This window comes from Mobula hypostoma, chromosome 9, assembly GCF_963921235.1.
Source record: "Mobula hypostoma chromosome 9, sMobHyp1.1, whole genome shotgun sequence".
Lineage (NCBI taxonomy): Eukaryota > Metazoa > Chordata > Chondrichthyes > Myliobatiformes > Myliobatidae > Mobula > Mobula hypostoma.
Window position 1 is genome coordinate 26,640,667 of NC_086105.1, and position 21,903 is coordinate 26,662,569.

Consider the following 21,903-nt stretch of genomic DNA (forward strand, 5'->3'; position numbering starts at 1 on the left):
TCAGGTTGGAGACTACCCAGACGGAATATAAGGTGTTGTTCCTCCAACCTGAGTGTGGCTTCATCTTTACAGTAGAGGAGGCCGTGGATAGACATATCAGAATGGGAATGGGACGTGGAATTAAAATGTGTGGCCACTGGGAGATCCTGCTTTCTCTGGCGGACAGAGCGTAGGTGTTCAGCGTAACTATCTCCCAGTCTGCGTTGGGTCTCGCCAATATATAGAAGGCCACATCTGGAGCACCGGACGCAGTATATCACCCCAGCCGACTCACAGGTGAAGTGTTGCCTCACCTGGAAGGACTGTCTGGGGCCCTGAATGGTGGTGAGGGAGGAAGTGTAAGGGCACTTGTTCCACCTGGCCTGCTGCGTTCACCAGCAATTTTTATGTGTGTTGCTTGAAATTCCAGCATCTGCAGATTTCCTCATGTTTGCGCTTTTAAAGGAACTTCATTTGATTTTTTTTAAAGAGACATCTTTATATGATGTTGCAAAATTGCAACTATTACTATTATCCATGAAAGTTCAGTGGTTTGAACTTCTAATCATGAGTATTTCACACGTTTAAATTTTATTATAGGAGAGACTAAATCTGTCAGTTTTTAAACTCATTTCAAATTTATTTTGAGGATGTCACAAAGCTGGATTTTAATATTAATGTGGTTAGTTGAAGTAGGCTGGTGAGTGACTCACCATATTAATTTTGACCATATTTTGGTAAATCGGATTACCCTGTATACCTCAGACTTTAGATACAACATGGAGTCATGTCATTTGCAGAAATTCTCTTGTGACTCAGCAAAAGTTGGGTGTATAAAGGGAGGACGGGGGGATGAATACAAGGCCCTGGTGGAGGACTTTGTCAAATGGTACCAGCCGAATTGTCTGCAACTCAACATCACTAAGACAAAGGAGATGGTGATGGACTTTAGGAAGACCAAGCCTTCTGCCCCTTGCTACTATTGATGGTGAGGACATGGATGTGGTGAGGACCTACAAGTACCTGGGGGTGCACCTGGATGACAGACTTGAATGGAGAACCACACTGAGGGTGAGGGTGAGGATGAGGATGTGGGTTGAAGAACCAACACAAGAAGGGCCAGAGTCACCTCTACTTCCTGAGGAGACTGAGATCCTTTGGAGTTTGCAGGCCTCTCCTTCATATGTTCTACCAGTCTGTTGTTGCCAGTAAAATCTTTTTTGTCCCAGCACACCCCTGCAATGGTATCACCACAGGTGATCCCAACAGGCTCAATAAACCGATTAGAAAGTCTGGCTCTGCTATAGGCGTCAAACTGGACACTATCATAGTAGTCATAGTCATAGTCATACTTTATTAATCCCGGGGGGAACTGGTTTTCGTTACAGCTGCTCCATAAATAATAAATAGTAATAGAACCATAAATAGTTAAATAGTAATATGTAAATTATGCCAGTAAATTATGAAATAAGTCCAGGACCAGCCTATTGGCTCAGGGTGTCTGACCCTCCAAGGGAGGAGTTGTAAAGTTTGATGGCCACGGGCAGGAATGACTTCCAATGACACTCAGTGCTGCATCTCGGTGGAATGAGTCTCTGGCTGAATGTACTCCTGTGCCCACCCAGTACATTATGTAGTGGATGGGAGACATTGACCAAGATGGCATGCAACTTAGACAGCATCCTCTTTTCAGACACCACCGTGAGAGAGTCTAGTTCCATCCCCACAACATCACTGGCCTTACGAATGAGTTTGTTGATTCTGTTGGTGTCTGCTACCCTCAGCCTGCTGCCTGCTGCCCCAGCACACAACAGCAAACATGATAGCACTGGCCACCACAGACTATGGAGGCAGTGGTAGAACAAAAGATCCTCTGGAAAATCCTGGCAATTCTGGACATTTCTCACCCTCTGCATGCCACTTTGCCTGAACAGCAGAGCACTTTCAGTAATAGACTAAGACAACTGCACTGCTCCAAAGAGCGCTATGATGTCATTCTTACCTTTGGCCATTTGGGTCTATAATGAGTCAACCTATAGCCAGGGAAGTAATGACCCCCCCCTCCTATTAGACTGTTATTAACCCCTGTTTGGGGTGTATGGGGTGTCAGGGAGGGACAGTACCTCTGGTGGGGGAACATGTCGTGTCCTTTTCAAGGCGGTTAGTCCATCTTTGATCCCCACCTGGCAGTCAGCTCTCACCTGTGGCTCCCCGTAGCTGTTTGCATGCAACAGCGGCCACACCCTGGGCAACAGCTTCAACAAGCCGGCTAAACCAGGTGAGGGTAGCCGACGGGTCTCAAACCCTCAGTGAGATAGGGAGTTGTCTATCCCAGCATGTGAAGACAGATTCTGGTGGATTGAGCGGACGAGACCAATGGAAGGTCCAACGGTCAAGAAGGCAGTCTCTGCAAGCATTGTGGAACATGTAGAGGAGGACAAGACACAGAAGACATCCTGGTCATCCACTGCGCCTAGTCTCATCTCCAGCCGTCTTGACTCTGTCTTGCCACTGAATCCAGATGGGAATTGGGAAGAGAGAGTGAGGCTGATGCCGTGTAACTCTCCCTCACTTAAATCCAAATCACGCGCTAGTCTCGACACCATCAAATGGTGTCCAGGTCCTCATCGACGTCGATGATGGACGAACACATATTAACCCCTGTTTACCATAGCTCTGTTTAAACTCTGTTTACCACACCTTGTTATCGCAGACATTCTGTGCTTATCTTATCTTCTTATTTGGACGGTGTGAATGTGCACCCATTACTATATAACATTATGGCAAATCTTCCAGTACAATCTTATCAGTGTGATCTTGGAAATCTTATAAATCTTGTAATCTTTGACTTGTAAATCTTGTACATCTTATCTTTAAGGCAACTTTCTATTTTATTCTTTCTTACTTTTCTCCTAATATTTATATCTGTGCACTTGTAATGCTACTGTGACACTGTAATTTCCTTTGGGATCAATAAAGCACCTATCTACCAATCTATCACATGGCTGTCCTTCTCCTGCCTGCATACAAGCAGAGGCTAAAAAGCAAACTCCTAGAGATTTAGACAACAAAGAGGTGGTCGCAGGAGGTACAGGAGCGATTATGGGATAGCTTTAAGACAGTGGACTGGGCCGTGTTCAAGCACTCATCTGGAGATCTGAATGAATACTCCATGGTTGCAACGGACTTTAATAAAAACAGCTATAGACGAGTGTGTCCCCTCCAGATCATTCAGAGTCTTCCACATTCAGAAGCCCTGGATGAACCATGAGATCAGAATCTGCTGAAGGCCAGATCTGAGGCGTTCAAGTCTGGAGACCAAGAAAGCTACATGAGATGTAGGTATGATCTGCGGAAAGCCATCTCACAGGCAAAGTGGAAATTCCGAACCAAACTTGAATCAAGGAGGGCTGCTCAACAGCTGTGGCAGGACTTGAATGTTATCTCCTCTTATAAAGTTAAATCAAGCAACATGGGAGACAGCAAGGCTTTACTTTCAGATTAGCCCAATGTCTTCTATGCTCACTTTGACTGACAGAACATGGAGGATCAATCGTGAACTCCCACATCCCTCAATGATCCCATGATCTCAGTCTCTGAAGCTGATCCCTGCAGGCTGCATTCAGGAGGGTGAATCCACAGAAAGCATCCGGACTGGACTGGGTACCAGGCCACGTAGTAAAGACTTGTGCTGACCAACTGGCTGGTGTGTTCACAGAGATCTTTATCCTCTCACTTTGGGTGTGTATGATACCCACCTACTTCAAGCAGGCTTTAATTATACTGGTGCCCAAGAAGAACGTGATGACCTGTCTCAATGACTGCCGCCCAGCTGCACTTACATCCACAATGCTGAAGTGCTTTGAGAGGTAAGTGATGAAACATGCCTCCTGTCTGAGAGGCAGCCTGGATCCGCTCCAATTTGCCTACTGAAGCAACAGGTCCACAGCAGATGCCATGTCATTGGGTCTTCACTAAATTCTGGAAAATCTGGACAACAAAGATGTTTACATCAGGATGTTCTTAATCAACTACAGATCAGCAGTCACTACCATCATCTCCTCAAAATCAATCAATAAACTCCAAGACCTTGGCCTCCATACCTCCTTGTGCAATTAGATTCTGGATTTCCTCACTTGTAGACCCCAGTCAGCTCAGATTGGCAACAACATCTCCTCCACAATCTCCATCAGCACAGGTACACTACAGGGCTGTGTGCTTAGGCCACTGCTCTACTCACTTTCCACCTATGACTGTGTGGCTAAGCACAGCTCCAATACCATACTCAAGTAGCTGATAACACCACTATCATGAGCCAACTCAAAGATGGTGGTGAATCAGCATATAGGAGGGAAATTGAAAATCTGGCTGAGAGGTGTCAGAACAAAAACCTCTCACTCAATGTCAGCAAGGCCAAGGAACTGACTGTAGACTTCAGAAGGAAAAAAAAGTCCATAAGTCAGTCCTCATCGGAGGATCAGAGGTGGAGAGGGTTAGCAACTTTAAATTCCGAGGTGTTATTGTTTCAGAGGACTTGCCCTGGACTTAGTGCAAGTGTTAGGAAAGCACAGCAGTGCCTCTACTTCCTTAGGAGCTTGCAGAGATATGGCATTTCCTCTAAAACTTGGACAAACTTTACAGATGTGTAGTGGGGAGTATATTGACTGGCTGCATCACTGCCTGGTATGAAAACACCAATGCCTTTGAACGGAAAATCCTCCAAAAAGTAGTGGACTCAGCCCAGTACATCATGGATAAAACCCTCCCAACTATTCAGCACATCTACATGAAACACTGTCACAGGAAAGCAGCGTCCATCAGAGATCTCCAACACTCAGGTCATGCTCCCTTCTCGCTGCTGCCAATAGGGAGGATGTACAAGAGCTGCAGTATTTGCACCACCAAGTTCAAGAACAGTTACTACCCCTCAATCGTCAAGCTCTTGAACGAAAGAGGTTAACTACGTTCCACTTCATTTGCCCCATCAGTGAAATATTCTCACAACGAATGATATCGATTTCAAGGACTCTTCATCTCATGCTCTTGTTATTTATTGCTATTTATTTATATTTGCAATTGCAGAGTTTGTTGTCTTCTGCACTCTGGTTGATCTTTAATTGATCTTGTTATAGTTACTACTCTATAGATTTGCTAAGTATGCCCACAAGAAAATGAGTCTCAGGATTGTATATGGTGACATATATGTACTTTGATAATAAAATTTGCTTTGAACTTTGAATTACCTGTTCTGTTATGCAAATATTATTCAATTTTTTGCAGTAAGTTATTATTTGAAAAAGCATATGAACATCAAATTGTTAAATAACCATTTGTTAAGTTTCTGATACTCCCAAACATTTAACATTAGAAGTAAAAACATCTTACAAGTTTGTCATGGTCAGTAGAAATTGAAAACTGTGTACAGATACTTTGGAAATTATGCAGATCAATGCTGTATTATAAACATCAATAAGACGAATGCAAATACTTTTTAAAAATATTCATGTTTTCTTTACATTAATTTTAGCTCCAATTTCTGAGCATCTTCCTCAATAATTTCACTATAATCTTACTGGAAAATCAGTTAAAGCAAAACACAGAAGTGACACATTGCAATTAATTTCTCTGCAAAATCTGATATAACACAATAGTGTCATGTGAACAGCAGAAATACATAATTTGACCTTCTCATGCATATTGCAGAAATTCATGATTAAGTGAATAAAGTGTGATTTGACTTAAATTAAGCTTCCAGTTTAAGACAGCACTGGTGAATCTCAGCGACTTCTAGCCAGTGGCCAATAATAAAACTATTTTTCTGGTAAACAATCGTTACAAGTATGTCTGTAGCTTCCCTTTGGACTTGGAGGCAATTCAATGTGGCAGATCCGAAGCGAGGCGAGGCAGTTGGCCTGTTGCCGAGAGTGAGGAAGACCAGAGGTTAGATCGATTTGAGTGCTGTGCCAAATCAGAAAGGTCGGGTACAAGCTAAAATGAATTGGAAGTATTCAGGCCCCAGAGCACATCAAGGCAACTGAACCCACTGCTTGGACGACAAATTAAGCACCAAACTGAATTGGAAAGGCCGAGTACAGGCCAAATCGAGGCAGCAGGGTCAAGGCCCCAGAACATATCAAGGCAACTGAACCTGAGGTTTGGATGATGATTTAGTTGCTAGGCCAAATCGAAAAGGTCAGGGTGTCAGGGCCCAAGGCAAGAGATGGGCCAGTTCAGGTTGCTGCTCCACTCTGTGCTGAACTAAATGTTCATGGGCAGGACTGTCTTTGTGAACTTCAGCTCGGAACGCTATTTGCTTGCGTTTATTGTTTGCATGATTTTTTTTTTCCTCTCTGCTCTTTGGAGGTTTGACGATCGTTTTTTTAAAAAGGGTTCCTTTGGGTTTCTTTGTTTCGTGGTTGCCTGTTAGGAGGCAAATCTCAAGGTTCTATAATGTATACATATTTTGATAATAAATGTATTTTGAACTTTGAACTTTTGGGGTGGGGGAGAGAGAGTAAAAAAAGCAATGAACAAGATTCAAGCAGTTAGCTCCAGTTGAATGGTTAATAGCAACTCCGACATTCCTGGTGCTGTAGTTTGTGGTTCTAGGCTTCATGCCGTAGGTTAATCTTTTATCTAATCAAATAGGTCTTAGCTATTGAGTACTCATAGGTATGCATGAGAGAACACTTCCTTTACAAGATCAGAACCATAAAAATAGTACTCCATAATTTTACTTTTGTTTCCCAACATGCTCTCACGATCCTTCAAAACACAAATGTCTTGGCATAATTAAAGGAGACTTTTCAATATGTACTGTACACATTTATGCATCTGCTTTAAACAATGGTACTGGTAGAAGACGAAACAGAAAGATCAAAATAACTTTTCAATGGTACCCTACTTAGCACTACTGCAGACTGCACTGACTCATTTTAGTGCTCTTAGCCCTGAACCTATACCAGACCAAAAGTACTATGATATACTTCAGTGTACTTCAAAACAGACATCTCCTGCATGCTGCTACTCTGAAATATCAGGTACAAATTCCTGCTGGTATTTTATTGCCACACAGTTTGTTGTGATATACCCAGGCAATATGTGTAGGCTGCCTGTGAGGACCAATGTTGGGTGGGCTGGGAGGACTATTGAGAGCAGAGATACAGGGCTGAAAGGTGTATCCCAGCTGGCACAATGAGCAATGATGCCAGTGCTTTGGACTGACAATGATTGTTTTACTTAATAAAAAAAAACAGCCAGATCCTACTCATCATCTTCTCTTGCAGAAGAAGCCATTGACAATATTACAGCAAGGAGGCTGGGGATAGCTCAGTAGGTTAAAACAGGGGAGACAGCAGCTTCCATCACATCCAACAGGAGAGTCCAGACAGTCCCTCAATAAATGGAGCAGCTACCAACACAGCCCACCAAAACCAAGCTGCAATTGGTTAATTGCTTTTGGAGGACTAGGCTCTCAACAAATTCACAGCACAGTAGCATGAAGTAGCAGAAAGCCCAAGGGTTTACATTAGACTCCCAGTATGTGGGTTACACAAAGCTTTTGGTTTCTGATTTCATAACCCTCCCGTTCTTAGAAACGAATTGTGAATACTAAATGAGATACTAGTGTTCTAACAGTGCATTTGATTTATTAGTCATAGTAACTATTTACTTGTGGTATGCAGTGGGTGTGATAATGTTTTTATCATACTGTATATTGCACACGATCTTAAACTTTGTGTTGATATTCGAACTCAAATTAATGTTTTTCATTTTTGTTATAAAGATATCTCTTTTGTAATCGTATTAAAACAACAGTAAGGACAAAAATATTTTAGCATAATTAGAGAAAGTAAAAGTTATGTATGGAAAGAGAAAACACAAAAATAGGTAGCATTCAAAAAATGGAATAGTGGAGAAAAAGAGGCAAGTCCAACCCTAGAGTTCCTAGATTCCACTTCTAATTCCACAGATGCCACCCAGCTTGTCGAGTAGATTCAGCACTTAATGTTCCAATTGACTTGACACCTATTGCCCTGTATTAGTTTATAGTCAGATTCCCTCACTTTCAATGGGAAAATCACTTCACTTTTTGCACTAAAAAGTTGGCTAGAATCTCTCAAGAAATGAAATTGCCCACCATCATACCACTCAATTGGCTTACAACTTCACATTTACAACTTGCACCATTGAAACAGCCATTATTTTCCCCCCAGAGAAAGCTTTAATATCCTGATTCGTATACGTTTCCCCCGCTATCTGAAGGTAGAGTGTTTCTATGAAACGGTTCATAAGCCAGAATGTCATAAAGTGAATAAGCAATTAACATTAATATGGGAAAAATTTTTGAGCATTCCCAGACCCAAAAACTAACCTACAAAATCAGGCCAAATAACACATAAAACCTAAAATAACAGTAACATATAGTAAAAGCAGGAATGATATGATAAATACACAGCCTATATAAATTAGAAATACTTTTCTGCAGCACTGTCTAGCGCAGAGAAAATCTCGCGGAAGTGCTCTCGACAGAAACACTCTCTCCAGTAACCTTTAAGCTATGGAGCTGCTAGATCATACCAAATAACACATAAAAATACACAGCCCATATAAAGTAGGAATAATGTATGTACAGTGTAGTTTCACTTACGAGAATCAGGAAGACTCCAATAAATTGCAGTTTCGTCACAGTTAAACACTTGCTTATACGAATAACCACCTGACGCAATCGGCAATCGCCCCTGATCTGGGCCGACATTTCCGTGCCGGGTGGCACCTAATTAATTAGCTTATCTCGGCTTTTTTTTTAAGGGTGTGCTGGGTGCGTCCCGACTACCGCTGCACCACTGCGTTCTTCGCGGCAACGTATCGGTCCGCGGCCCGGAGGTTGGGGATCACTGCTTAAACTATGAAGCTGCCCTCGCCTCAGAAAACGATCAAACCACCCATAACTACCTTCAAATTCCACTTTCACAACACTTCCATCACCAACGTCCAGTGCTTTCTGTTTCAGCTTATTATAAAGACTGACTGATTTCTCCTTAAGTATGAGACTTAACGGAACACCACGTTTTATACACCCATCAATCCACTCAAGCAATAGACTTTCCATTTTATCCATTATTGGACGCTGACTAAGAATGACCACTTTGCTACGAGCAGAACCAACAGTAACATCGGCAGCTTTCAAAATTCTTTCTCTCTGCGTATAAATAGTGCGAATGGTGGACGCAGGCAAGTTCAACGTGCGGACATGGACTTAATTATGTCTAGTTTTACACTAAGTGTAACACCCTTATGAGCTCTTTTAGGCTTTTCTGATACCTTAGAGCTCATCTTGCTAACGGATGCACAAAATAAATCAAGATAAAGCACGTGTTTAAGCAATGCCGGCTAGAATGCAGTTCCCGGGGAGGAGCTTGGCTGTTCGGGTGTGCGCTGCCTTTTTTCATAACAGTGAAAACAGGTAACTAATGTAGATCTTTTGTAACAGCGAGGTGTCGTAAAGCGAACGTTCGGAAAACGGGGCCACCTGTAAAAAGTTTTAACTTACAGCAGTTCTCCACTTTAAGACCCAAATTAGTAAATTACCTTACTGCAGTGGAAAGGAGTGCTTTATGGATACACTACCCTATCTGTTAAAACCTCATTACACTACTGAAATTATAATTAGGCCACAGGTCCAATGCATATTTAAGTTTACTGACAACATGACTGCTGTTGGCCAAATCAAAGGTGGCGATGAATCAGCATATAGGAAGGGAATTAGAAATCTGGCTGAATGGTACCGCAGTGACAACCTCTCATTCAACATCAGCAAAATCAAAGAACTAATTACACTGGACAAATTCTTCAAAAGTGTTGCTCCCAAAGATTTTTATTTATTTATGATAGACCGCTTGAAGCTGAACACAAATATAATTTCAGACTACTTGTATCACATAGGAATTTGGAGAAACAAGAAATTATTGAATATAATGCATTTAATTGCATAACGACGCTGACACTTTGAATTAACTTTATTACTTACATCCTTCATATACATGAGGAATAAAAATCTTTACATTATGTCTCTGTCTAAATGTGCAATGTGCAATTATAGTAATTTATAATAAATATTATGTACACAGGATAGTCAATATGACATAGAAATACAGTTGTGTCAGCATGAATTAAGCAGACTGATGGCCTGGTGAAAGAAGCTGTCCCAGAGCCTGTTGGTCCTGGCTTTTATGCTGCAGTAGTTTCCAGGATGGTAGCAGCTGGAACAGTTTGTGGTTGGGGTGCCTTGGGTCTCCAATGATCCTTTGAGCCCTTTTTACATACCTATCTTTGTAAATGTCCTGAATAGTGGGAAGTTCACATCTACAGATGCATTGGGCTGTCCGCACCACTCTCTGCAGAGTCCTGTGATTGAGGGAAGTACAGTTCCCATACCAGGCAATGATGCAGCCAGTCAGGATGCTCTCAATTGTGCCCCTGTAGAAAGTTGTTAGAATTTAGGGGGCCATATCAAACTTCATCAACCGTCTGAGGTGAAAGAGGCGTTGTTGTGCCTTTTTCACCACACAGCCGGTATGTACAGACCACGTGAGATTCTTGGTGATGTTTATGCTGAGGAACTTAAAGCTGTTCACCATCTCAACTCCAGATTCATTGATGTCTATAGGGGTTAGCCTGTCTCCATTCCTCCTGTAGTCCACAACCAGCTCCTTTGTTTTTGCGACGTTGAGGAAGAGATGGTTCTCTTGACACCACTGTGTAAGGGTGATGACTTCCTCTCTGTAGGCTGCCTCATTCTTATTTGAGATTAGGCCAATCAGTGTGGTGTCGTCAGCAAATTGGAGCTGTGGGTGGCGACACTGTCCAGGGTATATAGTGAGTAAAGGAGGGGGTTTAGTACACAGCCCTGAGGGGCACCTGTGTTAAGGGTCAAAGGGGCAGAGGTGAGGGAGCCCACTCTTACCACCTATTGGTAATCTGACAGGAAGTTCAGTATGCAGCTACATAAGGCAGGGTGAAGGCCAAGATCTCTGAGCTTCTTGTTGAGCCTGGAGGAAATTATGGTGTTGACTGCTGAACTGCAGGCCAAGAATAGCATTCTCACATAAGCTTCCCTCTTCTCCAGATGCGTAAGGACAGTGTGTAGAGCTGTGGCTATTGTGTCATCTGTCGATCAGCTGTGTCAGTAGGTGGATTGCAGGGGGTCCAGTGTGGGTGGCAGCATGCTGCAGATGTAGTCCTTAACCAGCCTCTCAAAGCATTGGGTTTTTATTGAGGAGAGTGTGACAGGACGCCAGTCATTCAGATATGTTACCTAGGTCTTTTTAGGTACAGGGACAATAGTGGACGTTTTGAAGCTGGAAGGCACTCTACACTGGGAGAGGGAGAGATTAAAATGTCTGTAACCACACCTGCCAGTTGTGCCGCGCACATCCTCAGTACTCACCCTAGAATGCCCTACAGTCCCTCAGCCTTGTGACTGTCCACCTGTTGGAAACATCTATGTACTTCAGCCTCAGAGATGACCAAGCTGTCGGTCACACCATCAGCAGGACTCCTCAGGGGCTCAGTACTGCTGACATCAAATCGAGAGTAAAAAAGATTTAGCTCGTCTGGGAGAGAGGCATCGAATTTGGAAACTCCACTGGGTTTAGCTTTGAAGTCTGTGATGGTATACAGACCTTGCCTTAAACTGCGTGTGTTGTTGGTGGAAAGTTGAGTCTGAATCTTGTCTCTGTCTTGTTTCGCTGCCTTGATGACTTTGCAGAGATCGTAACTGCACTTCTTGAGTTCTAGCTGATTACTGGCTGTGTAAGTTCTGTCTCACGTGGTAAGTGCTGCTCGCAAGGAACTATTGATTCAGTGTTTCTGTTTTAAAAAGACCCTGACCAATTTCAGGGGGACAATATCTTCGATGCACTTCCAGATGAAACTCGTGACCCTTTCCGTGAACTCGGAGACATCCTCATCATGGAAATCATTCCAGTCGACAACATCCTGGTCGGACCAATAGTGGATGGTTTTAACTGTGGCCGCCTTTTGTTTCAGCTTCTGCCTGTATTTTTAAATTAAATTAATTAAAGGCATCCGTTAGTCTTGCGAGACCATGGATCTGCGTCTGGAAAGTCTTCACTGTCCAGGGCGCAGGCCTGGCCAAGGTTGTATGGAAGACCAGCAGTTGCCCATGCTGCAAGTCTCCCCTCTCCATGACACCAATGTTGTCCAAGGGAAGGGCATTAGGACCCATACAGCTTGGCACCAGTGTCGTTGCAGAGCAATGTGTGATTAAGTGCCTTGCTCAAGGACACAACACATTGCCTCGGCTGGGGCTCGAACTCACAACCTTCAGGTCACGAGTCCAATGCTTTAACCACTTGGCCACATGCCCACACATTTTTGGCAACAGCAAAATGGAGCAGTGATCTGATTTTCCAAATGGGGGCACGGAGGAACGCTTTGTAAGTGTTGCGGAAGGGAGAGTAGCAGTATTCAAGTATGCTATGTCCCTGTGTGCTCACCTGGGCATGTTGGCAAAACTTCAGAGAGACTTTAGTCAGTGACGCTCTATCAGAGTCACCGGCGACAATGAAGGCAGCCTCCAGGGTGCTGATGGTCTCGTACAATTCCTTGAGAACCAGGTCAGTATCAGCCTGTGGCGGAATACACACAGCTGTGATAACAGCCATGAACTCCCTAGGTAGCCAGAAAGGTCTACACAGCAACCAGGTAGTCCAAATCCAGGGAACAAAAGGCTTTGAGGGCATGCACGTTCTGAGGGGCGCACCAGGCATTATTGACCACGAAGCATACCCCACCTCCTTTACTCTTCCCTGTCCACCCGGAACAGGGAGACCTAGAGGTTTCAATAGCATGATCCGGTATTTCCTCCATCAGCCAGGTCTCCACGAAGCACAAAACGTTGCATTCCTTTGTTTCCCACTGGTAGGAGATTCTGGCTCTCAGTTCACTCAGCTAATTGTCCAGGGACTGAATGTTAGCCAGCAGTATTCTAGGGAGCAGCGGCCGATTAGCACGCCATCTCAACCTCACCAGGACGCCGGCCCTTCTCCCTTGCCTCCGATGCCACTTCCGCGGTAGCGGCAGTGTAGTAGGTAAGTCTCCCATTGATCGCGAAAGTAGGGAATCCCAGAGTAGAAAAGGCTGCACGTAGTGGGTAAATGCCGCATTCTCGATGTTCAGGAGAGTCAGTATATCGTAGCTGATGTGACTATCAGCGACTTGAACAAGAAATGTGAAGGAAATCACAGAAGTTAAAAGTATACTGTAAAGTTGGGACAGAGCTTGCAAGACAGCCGCTGAATGCGGCACCATCTTGGTTGAATGCAATAGTTCAACCGAGCCAAAAATGTTTTACTGGTGATTTTCATCTGTATTCAGTACCCAAGGTGCCTTGCTTAAATACCCAACAATAATCCATTGATGGATTCCAGTTGCCCTGATACCTTTTCTCCATGACTGCAATGTACTGGTGAAACCTTTCACTGTGCTCATCAGCTCCAAGATTTGCAGGGAAGAAGTTGACATGGGAATGCAGAAAATGAATCTTTAGTGACAAGTTTCACTTCAGGTTTTTGTATGCTTGAAGCATGTTCTCAACCAGCTATACATAGTTTGGTTCTCTGAAGTTGCCAAGAAAATTTTCAACAACACCTTTGAATGTCTTCCATGCAATTTTCTCTCATCCCAGTAGAAGTTATTTGAATTTCCTCTCATTGATAACCTATTTGATTTGTGGACCAACAAAAATGCCTTCCTTAATCTTGGCATCAGTCATTTTGACTTGAATTATGAATTAAAATAACAAATGTAAACAACAGGAATTCTGCAGATGCTGGAAATTCAAACAACACACATCAAAGTTGCTGATGAATGCAGCAGGCCAGGCAGCATCTCTAGGAAGAGGTGCAGTCGACGTTTCAGGCCAAGACCCTTCATCAGGACTAACTGAAGGAAGAGTTAGTAAGAGATTTGAAAGTTGGAGGGGGAGGGGGAGATCCAAAATGATAGGAGAAGACAGGAGGGGGAGGGATGGAGCCAAGAGCTGGACAGGTGATTGGCAAAAGGGATATGAGAGGATCATGGGACGGGAGGTCCGGGAAGAAAGACGGGGGGGGGGGACCAGAGGATGGGCAAGGGGTATATTCAGAGGGACAGAGGGAGAAAAAGGAGAGTGAGCGAAAAAATGTGTGTATAAAAATAAGTAACAGATGGGGTACGAGGGGGAGGTGGGGCATTAGCGGAAGTTAGAGAAGTCGACGTTCTGATTGCTATCAACCTAATGGCATGAACAAATGTAAGCAATTTTTTAAAATCATGCATGATAGGGAAATTTCATGGTGATTTTCATGATCAACAGTCCAAAATCCATAGATACACCAAAAAAGCATTCAGGAAGTAAAATCTTTGTTGCCCATCAGTGTTACTGACTACAGGAGAAGGAAACCAGAGGTCCGTTAGCCAGTCCTCATTGGAGGATCAGCGGTGCATAGGGTCCGTAACTTTAAAATTCTTCGGCATTGTCATTTCAGAGGCTCTTTCCTAGATCCAGCATGTAGGTGTCATTACAAAGAAGGCATAGCAGCACCTCTACTTTCTTAGAAGTTTGCTAAGATTCTGCATGTCATCTAAAACTTTGACAAACTTCAAAAGGTGCACAGTGGAGAGTATACTGACTGGTTGCATCATGATCTGGTATGGAAACACCACTGCTCTTGAACAGAAAAGCTTACAAAAAGTAGTGGATATAGCCCAGTCCATCACAGATAAAGCCCTCTCCACCAATGGACACATCAACAAGGAATGCTTTTGCAGGAAAGTAGCATTCATCAAGGACTCCCACCAATTCAGACCATGCTCTCTTCTCACTGCTATATTCAGAAAAGAGGTACAGGAATCTTAAATCCCACATCACCAGGCTTAGTAACAGTGATTACCACTCAACCATCAAGTTCCTGAACCAGAGTGGATAACTCTACTCACCCCAATACTAAACTGATTCCACAACCTATGGACTCACTTTCAATGACTCTACAACTATCTATTTATTTTCCTTTGTTGTCTTTGCGCAGTTTATTGTCTTTTGCACATTGGTTGTTTGTCTAGCTTTGTGTGCAGTTTTTCATGAATTCTATTGTGTTCGTGTGTATTTACTGTGAATGCGCACAAGAAAATAAATCTCAGGGTAGTAGATGGTGACATATACGTATTTTGGTAATAAATTTACTTTGATTTATTTTGATAATAAAAGGTAGATCAAAATAGATTATATTTGCCTCACGAGAAAGCAACTGATTAGATAGGTGACCTTGTATAAACACAAATTTAAAACTTTGTTATTAAAGGCCACCCAGTTGAATTATTTCCTTGAATAGTCAGAGGTTACTGTTTAAAATGCTAAAACAACCAGGGTGATAATCCATAAGCAATATGATAAATTTAGGACTTCCCCATATGGTACAAGTTGCATATTTTTCAAATCCCAACATTATGTATTAACTCAAATTGCATTCAATTACCTGAAGTTGATTGTAGTGATCTTGGTGTGAAATTTCCTCTGCTTTTTTCTCTTGTAAATATTCTTCCTCTAATTTTGAATACTTCTCAAGCATCTCCGCTAATGCCTTAAGAAGTTGAAATAAATTGGCACAACATAAAACATATAGCATACAGAAAAAATAGCTTACTTAATTTGTTGTTAAAGTAATACTTTGTTAAGTTGGTGAGATGAAATGACGATTTTCTCCTGTAATGCTTTCTGAAGTTTTTGTTTATAGTACTTTCCTGATCATGATTGATTGAAAGAAACAGCCGAGTGTACTCATAATATATTCCACAGAACCAAGAAATACTTGGAAGAGGCTAAAATAGTTGATGTGAAGCTGGCTTTAATATGCAAACACTAATCAATTACAAAATCACTGGGGCCATTAAATCAGGAGCACAATATTAACTTATCATTTCATTTTGCAGTCAGTTAAGAAATGTGAATGGAAGTTGTATACAATCTTAGTTAATGGTCAAATCACCAAAGAAATACACAAAACAGAAACAAATTATCATCCACTTCATGTCACCCCCAAAAAGATAAATATATTGAAAATCACACTAGGTTTAGGTTTGCTAATACACTTCCGATCAAAATAAAGAACAACGTAATTTATGGCTAGATTAATTTTTTTTGGAGTGAAAAGTTTGTACTTCTTTGGGAAAGATGCCACTGGTAAGGATATTTGTAGCTACATTGTTTGATAAAGCAGCTTCCTGGAATCAGACAGTGCGTAAAACTAACCCAATCTGAATCATACTTCTAGTGAAAGATTTGTATTTTTAACAATGGAAATATTACAAATAAGCACTGTGTCAATGAATTTAAAAAACATAATGCACACCATAGTACCTTTTTCATTTCAAACTTCTCCTTCTCAGCAGCGGAAAGCTTCGCCTCCACATCTTCCAGTGTTTCTTTTGATCTTACTTCAATTTTGTTTGCTTCTATGGGTAATGGGCTGTCTGCAAGATCTGCAGAGTGTCGAGGATCATTTTCTTGCAAAGTTGCTGGTGCTATGACACTATCAGACAATGACGGAGACGTTTCCTGAACCTGCAATATAGGTTTAAAAATTAATTTAATGGTTGACTAAAAATAAATACCAACAAGTATATTTAAATGAACACAAATTCACAATAAGACAAACAACAAAATACAAAATCTTGAGGGTTGCTACTTTCACTTTTATTATTAAAAAATTACCCTTGAGTATACATAGGTGTATACACTATACACAGAAGCAATACCTTGCATTTTGATAATCTATGGATATTTAAGCAACTTGCAATGGGAGGAAACCACGTGTCCCCTCTGAAAGGGACTTGCTTTGTTATTTTGTTGCCAAGCATTGTGGGCTTGTTGGCTCCGGAAAGTCTGGAGATACTTGCAGACTGCCCCCAGCACACCCTCAGGTACGTTGGCTGATAATGTAAACAACACATTTTGTTGTATGTTTGATGTATGTACACATATAACCATATAACAACTACAGCACGGAAACAGGCCATCTCGGCCTATCTAGTCCGTGCTGAACTCTTACTCTCACCTAGTCCCACTGACCTGCACTCAGCCCATAACCCTCCATTCCTTTCCTGTCCATATAGCTATCCAATTTAACTTTAAATGACAACATCAAACCTGCCTCAACCACTTCTGCTGGAAGCTCGTTCCACACAGTTCCACTTTCTGAGTAAAGAAGTTCCCCCTCATGTTACCCCTAAACTTTTGCCCTTTAACTCTCAACTCGTCCTCTTGTTTGAATCTCCTCCACTCTCAGTGGAAAAAGCCTATCCATGACAACTCTATCTATCCCCCTCATTATTTTAAATACCTCTATCAAGTCCCCCCTCAACCTTCTACGCTCCAAGGAATAAAGACCTAACTTGTTCAACCTTTCTCTGTAACTTAGGAGATGAAACCCAGGCAACATTCTAGTACAAACAACAGGAATTCTGCAGATGCTGTAAATTCAAGCAACACACATCAAAGTTGCTGGTGAACGCAGCAGGCCAGGCAGCATCTCTAGGAAGAGGTGCAGTCGACATTTCAGGCCGAGACCCTTCGACAGGAGCCTCCTGACAAAGAGTCTCGGCCTGAAACGTCGACTGCACCTCTTCCTGGAGATGCTGCCTGGCCTGCTGCATTCACCAGCAACTTTGATGTGTGTTGCTTAACATTCTAGTACATCTCCTCTGTACTCTCTCAATTTTATTGACATCTTTCCTATAATTCGGTGACCAGAACTGTACACAATACTCCAAATTTGGCCTTAACAATGCCTTATACAATTTCAACATTACATCCCAACTCCTATACTCAATGCTCTGATTTATAAAGGTCAGCATACCAAAAGCTTTCTACACCACCCTATCCACATGAGATTCCACCTTCAGGGAACTATGCACCATTATTCCTAGATCCCTCTGTTCTACTGCATTCTTCAATGCCCTACCATTTACTATGTATGTCCTATTTTGAATAGTCCTACCAAAATGTAGCATCTCACATTTATCAGCATTAAACTCCATCTGCCATCTTTCAGCCCACTCTTCTAAGTGGTCTAAATCTCACTGCAAGTTTTGAAAACCTACTTTATTATCCACAACTCCACCTATCTTAGTTTCATCTGCATACTTATTCATCCAATTTACCACCCCATCATCCAGATCATTAATATATATGACAAACAACACTGGACCCAGTACAGTTCCTTGAGGCACACCACTAGACACCGTCCTCCAATCTGACACACAGTTATCCACCACTACTCTCTGGTGTCTCCCATCTAGCCACTGCTGAATCCATTTCACTACTTCGATATTAATACCTAATGATTGAACCTTCCCAACTAACCTTCTGTGTGGAACCTTGTCAAAGGCCTTACTGAAGTCTATATAGACAACATCCACCACTTTACCCTCGTCAACTTTCCTAGTAACCTCATCAAAAAATTCAATAAGATTTGTCAAACATGACCTTCCACGCACAAATCCATGTTGACTGTTCCTAATCAGACCCTGTCTATCCAGATAATTATATATACCATCTCTAGGAATACTTTCCATCAATTTACCCACCACTGACGTCAAACTCACAGGCCGATAATTGCTAGGTTTTCTCTTAGAACCCTTTTTAAATAATGGAACAACATGAGCAATACACCAATCCTCCGGCACCATCCCCATTTCTAATGACCTTTGAAATATTTCTGTCAGAGCCCCTGCTATTTCCACACTAACTTCCCTCAAGGTCCTAGGGAATATACTGTCCGGACCCAGAGACTTATCCACTTTTATATTCCTTAAAAGCGCCAGTACTCCTCCTTCTTTAATCATCATACTTTCCATAACTACCCTTCTTGTTTCCCTTACCTTACACAATTCAATATCCTTCTCTTTAGTGAATACCGAAGAAAAGAAATTGTTCAAAATCTCCTCCATCTCTTTTGGCTCCGCACATAGCCATCCACTCTGATTCTCTAAGGGACCAATTTTATCCCTCACTATCCTTTTGCTATTAATATAACTGTAGAAACCCTTTGGATTTATTTTCACCTTACTTGTCAAAGCAGCCTCATATCTTCTTGTAGCTTTTCTAATTTCTTTCTTAAGATTCTTTTTACATTCTTTATATTCCTTGAGCACCTCATTTACTCCAAGCTGCCCATATTTATTGTAGATCCCTCTCTTTTTCCGAACCAAGTTTCCAATATCCCTTGAAAACCATGGCTCTCTCAAACTTTTAACCTTTCCTTTCAACCTAACAGGAACATAAAGATCCTGTACCCTCAAAATTTCACCTTTAAATGACCTCCATTTCTCTATTACATCCTTCCTATAAAACAAATTGTCCCAAACCACTCCTTCTCAATCCTTTCGCATCTCCTCAAAGTTAGCCTTTCTCCAATCAAAAATCTCAACCCTGGGTCCAGTCCTATCCTTCTCCAGAATTATAATGAAACTAATGGTATTGTGATCACTGGACCTGAAGTGCTCCCCAACACGTACCTCCATCACCTGCCCTATTTCAACCCCTAACAGGAGATCCAACACTGCCCCTTCTCTAGTTGGTATCTCTATGTATTGCTGCAAAAAACTATCTTGCACACATTTTACAAACTCCAAACCATCCAGCCCTTTTACGGAATGGGCTTCCCAGTCAATGTGTGGAAAAGTAAAATCTTCCACAATCACAACCTTGTGCTTACTACAAATATCTGCTACCTCCTTACAAATGTGCTCCTCCAATTCTCGCTCCCCATTAGGTGGTCTATAATACACCCCTATAAGCGTCACTACACCTTTCCCATTCCTCGATTCCACCCAAACAGCCTCCCTAAACGAGTCCTCTAATCTATCCTGCCAAAGCACCGCTGTTATATTTCCTCTGACAAGCAATGCAACACCTCCCCCTCTTGCCTCTCCGATTCTATCACACCTGAAAGCAAAGAAATCCAGGAATATTTAGTTGCCAATCACACCCCTCCTGCAACCATGTTTCACTAATAGCTACATCATATTTCCAGGTATCAATCCATGCTCTAAGCTCATCCACCTTGCTTACAATGCTCCTAGTATTAAAATAGATGCATTTAAGAAACTCTCCACCTCTTACTCTCTGTTTATGCCTAATGGAGCAAACAACTTTATTATCTTTTTCTTCCTTCTCCCCTACATCTTTGGTCTAGGTGCTCCCGTTCTCTGTCCCCTGCCTATCCTCCCTCACACACTGTCTACTAGCTTTCTCTATTGTGAACTAACCTCCTCTCTCCTAGTCTCTTCAATTTGATTCCCACCCCCCAACCATTCTAGTTTAAAGTCTCCTCAGTAGCCTTCGCAAATCTCCTCGCCAGGATATTGGTCCCCCTAGGATTCAAGTGCAACCTGTCCTTTTTGTACAGGTCACACCTGCGCCAAAAGAGGTCCCAATGATCCAAAAACTTGAATCCCTGCCTCCTGCTCCAATCCCTCTGCCATGCATTTATCCTCCACCTCATTCCATTCCTACTCTTACTGTCGTGTGGCACAGGCAGTAATCCCGAGATTACTACCTTTGCAGTCCTTTTTCTCAACTCCCTTCCTAACTCCCTATATTCTCCTTTCAGGACCTCTTCCCTTTTCCTACCTATGTCATTGGTACCTATATGTACCACGACCTCTGGCTCCTCACCCTCCCACTTCAGGATATCTTGGACGCGATCAGAAACATCCCGGACCCTGGCACCAGGGAGGCAAACTACCATCCGGATCTCCTGACTGCGTCCACAGAATCGCCTATCTGACCCCCTAACTATCGAGTCCCCTATTACTACTGCCCTCCTCTTCCTTTCCCTACCTGAGCTACAGGGCCAGACTCTGTGCCGAAGGCACGGCCACTGTTGCCTCTCCCAGGTAAGCTGTCCCCCACCAACAGTACTCAAACAGGAGTACTTATTGTCAAGGGGCACAGCCACTGGGGTACTCTCTAGTACTTGACCCTTCCCCTTCCTAACCGTGACCCACTTGTCTTCCTCCCGTGGCCTCAGTGTGACCACCTGCCTGTAACTCCTCTCTATCAACTCCTCACTCTCCCTGACCAGACGAAGGTCATCGAACTGCAGCTCCAGTTCCCTAACACGGTCCCTTAGGAGCTGCAGTCGGCGCACCTGGCGCAGATGTGGACGTCTGGGAGGCTGGGAGACTCCAGGGCCTCCCACATCCGACACCGAGAACAACAAGCTGCCCTTACACTCATACTTCCCCCCTTTCCTCAAATAATGGGAAAAATTGAAAACCAAACTTTCTTCGCCTCGCCCATTTCCGCCTAATCCCGTTGAGCCAAAGCCCTTAGGCCTTCACTCTGCTCCCGACTCACTCCACTGCCCGCTGTATAAGGCTGTGTTTCTTTTAAATCTTCCGCTCTTTTCTGGCCGATGTCACACGCCTGCGCAGTCCCGTCTCTCCTAACCCCAATGAAAAAACAGAAAATTCAAAATGGCTTCTGCCGCACTCCCGCTCCGATTCTCAGACTTCCTTCACCGAATTGATGAATGATGAATAAACTTGAATCTTGAATCTCAAGCCTGTTCAGCCTTTCAGGCACCCATCTTTGATAACACGCCTCATCCATTTTGCCATCCAATCCCCATTTCCTTCAATTCCCAGAGTCTAAATCATCATTTTTACAGTCAAAAATAGAGTATCCATAGCCCTAATAGAGAATACCAAAGATACAATCAACAGTATAAATAAATTTCTCCCCTCCATCTCAGATGACCATCCCCTTAGCCTCCAAGTTCTAGCCTTGGCAACTAGATAACAGCATTTACCTTCCCAATCCCTTTCTGAGTCAAACAGGCAACAGCAAGAAATTTG

General features: G+C 42.8%; 1 protein-coding gene across 3 annotated transcripts in view; it reads right to left on the bottom strand.

Moving 5' to 3' along the window:
* The window catches only part of LOC134351576 (coiled-coil domain-containing protein 91-like), a 208,120-nt gene that overhangs the window by 120,472 nt on the left and 65,745 nt on the right, over positions 1-21,903 (bottom strand). For all 3 annotated transcript variants that reach the window (XM_063057916.1, XM_063057915.1, XM_063057917.1), the window contains exons 5-6: positions 16,400-16,603; positions 15,519-15,623 (exon numbers count right to left, since the gene is read on the bottom strand). In XM_063057916.1, the coding sequence (XP_062913986.1) occupies positions 15,519-15,623; positions 16,400-16,603 (309 nt within the window). The remainder of the gene's footprint in view (positions 1-15,518; positions 15,624-16,399; positions 16,604-21,903) is intronic.